This window comes from Leptonychotes weddellii, chromosome 10, assembly GCF_054177405.1.
Source record: "Leptonychotes weddellii isolate Sample4059 chromosome 10, ASM5417740v2, whole genome shotgun sequence".
Classification (NCBI taxonomy): domain Eukaryota; kingdom Metazoa; phylum Chordata; class Mammalia; order Carnivora; family Phocidae; genus Leptonychotes; species Leptonychotes weddellii.
The window spans coordinates 10,922,062-10,927,405 of record NC_138378.1 but is presented as its reverse complement, the minus strand read 5'-3'; the positions used below and the strand labels follow the sequence as shown (position 1 = coordinate 10,927,405).

Genomic DNA, 5,344 nt, shown 5'->3' with positions numbered 1-5,344 from the left:
TTTTTAAAGATTTTATTTATTTATTTGACAGAGAGAGAGATAGCGAGAGCAGGAACACAAGCAGGGGGAGTGGGAGAGGGAGAAGCAGGCTTCCCGCCGAGCAGGGAGCCCGATGTGGGACTCGATCCCAGGACCCTGGGATCATGACCTGAGCCGAAGGCAGACGCTTAACGACTGAGCCACCCAGGCGCCCCACTTTTAGTTTTCTATTCTGTTACTTGCAGTCCAAATTGGCAGATTACCTGATAGGATTGTTGAAGGGATTTCAATGAGATAGGGGATATAAAGTACCACTAACTAGCGCCTGGCACAATTAACAGTAGCCAATCAGACTGAGATACATGCCCTGAGACTATTCCAGGGAAGGCAGACCCTCCTGGCCTGGCGAATTATTTCCCTCTCTCTCCTGCTAAGAAAAGCCTGGAGATTTTTCCAAGAAAGCAGAAACCCAGTGGTGGCCCAGGACCACAATCCTGCTGCTTGGACGGGGCTGACCCCAGCTTCCAAGCAAGAATCATCACACTGCCTTTTGCCTAATGGATTTTGATTTTCACTCCCCTGACGGTGAAGGCTAGAGCCTGTACTTTGGTTTGTCTCCGTGTTGCCAGAACATCCCATCAATTATTAACAGCGTCAGCTCGGTCTCCCAGTACTGCTATCAGAAGGAAAGAGTTTGTTGCAACTCAGCCCACCCAGTCATAGAGAAAGGACTCTGCTCCTATTTATAGCAACGAGCCCCACCTACTCCCATGTGCTAGGCACCGCGCTAAATCTTCACAAACATGATTTCATGATGACCCTGCAAGAAGGGCCTTGCATCTCCATCTTATAGGTGGAAGGCGAAGGCTTGCAGAGGTGAAGAACCCGCCTGAGGCCAGAAACTGGGGAGGTGGTGGGACTGGGCCTGGGACCCTGGTCTGTCCTTGCTCTAAACATAGGAGATATGCTTGTTCCTGCATCTCACGACCACGGAGAAATGATCCTCCCTTTGACCATCTCATTCTGTGGCCTCTGAGAAATTTCCATAGGCTTTGCTGCTCTGATAAGCAAGGCATCTAACCTGGGGGATGGATGGGGTGGGGTGGGCAAAGTACACGTGACTGAAGGAGGCCAGGAAGCTGGGCTGCAGGCAGGCAGTGAGGAACAAGAGACAGAGCCCCAAAACCCGAGACACACTGACTGACTGCTTGATTCATTCATTCAGTCCACATGTAGTTATTTGGAGCTCCTCTGGGCCAGCCACCTTGACGGGTGCTGGGAACAGAGCTGTGACTGTAACTCATGGAGCTCGCACTCTGGAGGGTGAGAAAGAAAAGGAAGCAAATAAAATTTCAGGTGGTGCTCAAAGCCTAGGCAGGAAAGACATTGAGTGTGGTTGCAGAGAGTAAGGGGAAGGAGAACGTTTTAGACAGGGGTCGGGAAAGTCTCTCGGAGGGGTTATTTGAGCAGGGACTTGCTCAAATGAGGAATGAGGAGAAGCAGCTGGAATGGGACACGGCGGGGCAAAGCATTCCAGGTGGCAGGAATAGCAAGTGTAAAAGTCCTGGGGCAGGCTTTAGCCTGCCCTGGGTAGGGAACAGCAAGGAAGCCAGTGGACTGGAGCCCATTGAACCAGAGGAGAGTTGAATAGATGAACTCAGAGAGAGGACATGGGGACCGATTCGGTAGGGTCTGATATGCCATGGTGGAAGGTTTGGATTTTATTCTGAGTGTGGTGGGAAACCTCTGGAGGATTTTAAGCAGATGAATAATGTGATCCAGTCTCTAATTTGAAAAGCTCCCTCTGGCTGCTGTGTGGGCAATGGATTTGCAGGGGGCAAAAGTGGAAGCAGGGAGACTGGGGAGAAGTCTGTGGCACTTAATCACTATGGAAAGAACAACATCTTCAAAATCACACTTGGGTTTGAATTTCTGGCTACTCTTGTTTGCCTGCTGTGTGACCTTAGGCAAGTTACTCAACCACTCCGAACCTCCCTCTTTGTGAAAGGCGGGATAATAACAGAGAGCTGGTATGAGGACCAGTTGTGTTGTTACATTTCATACACAGTGAATGTTTGATCAATGGTCAGGATTTCTATACTGAGGGACCAACGATCATGCTTGCCTGTGAGCCTCCCCATTTCAGCTCTGGCTGCAGAATGTCCTAGACCGTCCATTTGCCAGGAATGTGAACTGACAGCCTGAGCCTGGGATCACGGAGAGGTCATGAAGCTTGTCCCTGTGAGCGGATTAACCCGAGGGCAAGATGAGGCTGTTTATTCCCAAACAGTGCCTTTTGCAAGCCTGAGCTTCCTCCACTGTCTTGCTGCCAGACGCCAACCCAAACACAGCCCTTTGCCGGCTTCTTCCCTGGGAGGGTGACTCGACCCTCCTTGGCCCCTCATTCTCATGTCTTAGGGACAGGACAGGGACAGGGAAGAGTCATGTTTGGGCCTAACCAGGGTGTGTGTAGGAGGAACCCGTGTCAGGCCTGGAAATAGCAAAATAAGTCTGCTGATCCTAAGCCGGTTAAGGGTGAGTGACTGTCTTAAGAAGGAAGGTTTCTGGACACGAAACCTAGGGCAGGATTATGGTCAGAGGCAGCCCACAGAAGAGAAAACCAGGCCTAGAAATCTCTGCATGCTCTTTGGGGTTGCCAGGGAAGAGAGAAAACGTTCAGGCCTCCCTCCACCTTCCTCCCAGCCACCCCCTCCTGCATCTACTCTCAGAGGCCTTTCCCCAAGCCACCAGATCTGGGGAAAGGACCCCACAGTGTCCCCTTCAGACCCAGCCTTGCAGGTGGACCTTCAGTGAAGGGCCAACTAAGCCAGGGGGATCCCACAAGGAGAGGCCAGGCGGGGCACAAGGCAGCCCGAGCACATACATGATGCTTCCTCCTGCCTTTTTCCTTTTGCCGCAAACACATTTACCTACCTGCCCCCCCCTCCTGGCCCCACTCTTTGAGAGTGTTCTGCATGTCTTTCCCAGCGTGGTAGTCCTGGATTTCGACATCAACACTTCTTATTTCTGGCTCCCCCTGGGCCTCACACAACCTCTTCTAGAGCGCTGAACACACTGTGTTGTCATTTACTCCCGACACCCAGCACGTTGGCCACCTGAAGACTGGCCCCATCTCTCCAAGGCATTCCTGGAACCCAGCCCAACACAAAGAAGCAGCTCATCAGCACTGACCCCCTTCCCTGGCCTGGCCCCCCACCCCAAGTCTGTCTCAGGCCAGCATACCCTCTGCCTTTACCCAGCAGCACACTGGTCCACTTGGTGTGATCTAAGCCTTTCCGCCTCCTTCTGCTTCATTTTTCACATTGCCTCATTTTTCTCTCTTATTTCAAAATTCACATCCTCTTCCGACAGCCAAAGCATCTTTACAAGCTGCACCAAATCATTCTTGGAATAAACTCACCAAATAAATAAAGAACAAACCAGGGGTGACCCCTTGCCCACAAGCATCCACAGGCAGCTGCGTGCGTCATGCATGCACACACCTACCCCTCAGAGTCCCTGTGCCTCATTTTTCTTACTTATGTTAAAACTGCCTGACAGTATCTCAATGTCCTCCAAGCACATCTGTAAGCTGCTTTCATTCCTTCCTTGGGGCAAAGTGGGGTTATAAATACAGGGATAAGTATTAGAATAGCAGGTGACCCCCCCCCTTCCGCCTGGGTCTAGGACTCCACGAGGGAGCATTATGTATATAGACCAAACTCAACTCCATCCCAGCAAGGCTTTATCGTCCCTCTGTGCCTTCTTATTTACAGTGTCCACCCTCTTGCTGTGGGAGTTTACATCTCCGCAAATCCTCTTCTCCAACAGAGTCGAGGTATAAAGTATTGAATGATCAAGGGATGAGGTAACCAATGCAAACAGTAACAGTCGAAAGGTGTTGGTGCTCACCTCTGAGGTCTGGGCCACAGCCCCTCCCCCTTCCTGGTCTTCTTTGGGAAAGAAGCCAGAGACTCCCCCAGCGGTGGTCCTCCAGCCGGGGACCCAGGCAGAGCCCCCAGTGCAATTGCCCGCAGATCCCAGACTCACCTTGGCAGCCACGGAAGAATTGGGCTTCTCCAGGAGGTCCCAGAGCTTTTTCCTCTTCTCTGCGCAGCACGTGTTATCGAACTCCTCCCCCTCTCGCTCCCGCAGGGTCTCGGCCTCCCGCTTGAGCTCCTCGTTCATCTGCTCCTTCTTCTGGTGGTAACGGGCTTGGCAGCAGGACTCCAGGTAGATTTCGTCGATGCCCCAGTAGTCAAGCTCTTGGCTGAAGCTCAGCGCGCACATCTCCTCCATCATGTGCAGCCGCCCAGTGCGGTAGAAGTTGAGGATGGAGGTGAAGGCGCCTGGATGGCGGTCGAAGAAGTACTCGTTGTCGTCGAGGCTGTAGTCATCACACACCTCGAGCAGCGAGTCGTGCGTGTTGCAGTCGCGTAGCTTGCCCAGCCGCGTGCGGGGCAGGCGGTCCAGGGTGCGCCAGAGAACCTCGTGTGCCAGACCGCCGACGTTGAGGCGGACGCGCCTCGAGCACGCCTTGCTACGTACGATCTCCATGGGCTCGGGCGGCAGCGAGCTGGTGGAGCGGGAGCCATGCTTCGTCATGCCCGCCGGCATCGCTGGTCCGGCCGCCCCCGCCCCCCCTGCCCCCCCAGGCCGCTGTCACTGGACGGCAAGGCCGGCCGCTGCGGGGGAGGGGGGCAGGGAGCGCTGTGGGCTGCTGGGGGTGCAGGGGACCGCGCGGGCGCGCGTCACGGCCGGCTTCTCACCTCCATCCCGACCGCTGAAAGGCAGGAAGCGGACGCGGGTCAGCAAACAGGGAGCTGGGAGCGGCCCCTCCCCACCTCCCCACCCGGGCCCCAACCGGCCTTGACCTTCCTAGTGCTTAAGCGGCTCAGGACTGGGGGGCGGGGGGCGGGGGGCGGGGGTGGCTGAACGGCTTGGCGCTGTCCCTCCCGCCAGTGCTGAAGTCCGCCCCATCTCATGGGTGGAGGGAGGAGCGACTCTTCGGGGCGGGAAGAGGGCCCCCAAGAGGCGCTTCGGGGATCCGGGAGGCCCCACCCCGGGTTTCTGCCGCCCAGGCCAGACCCAGCCGCCCGGGGCGCTGTCCTCCTCTTCGAGTGCTGAAACTCGCTTCTTTCTGGGTCTCCCCGTCGAGTCCCGAACCAGCCCCACAATGGGCAAAAGGGGCGCTGCATGAAAAACTTTTTTTTTTTTCAGATTTCTCATCTTTTCCTTCCCCCTGCTCCGAAATAATTAGAATTTGAGCTCTAGGGGGTGGCAGTGGGTTGGCTTTTTCTAAACCTTAAAAGACTTGGGGAGAATTCTGGGGGGATTTCAGCTGCCCACCTGTCGGAGGTCATAA

General features: G+C 54.8%; 1 protein-coding gene across 1 annotated transcript in view; it reads right to left on the bottom strand.

Moving 5' to 3' along the window:
- Positions 1-4,757, bottom strand: part of KCNB1 (potassium voltage-gated channel subfamily B member 1) — a 99,379-nt gene extending 94,622 nt beyond the window's left edge. The window contains exon 1 of the mRNA XM_081831923.1: positions 4,030-4,757. Coding sequence (XP_081688049.1) covers positions 4,030-4,596 — 567 coding nt within the window. The 5' untranslated portion in view covers positions 4,597-4,757. The remainder of the gene's footprint in view (positions 1-4,029) is intronic.
- Positions 4,758-5,344: the final 587 nt, after the last annotated feature.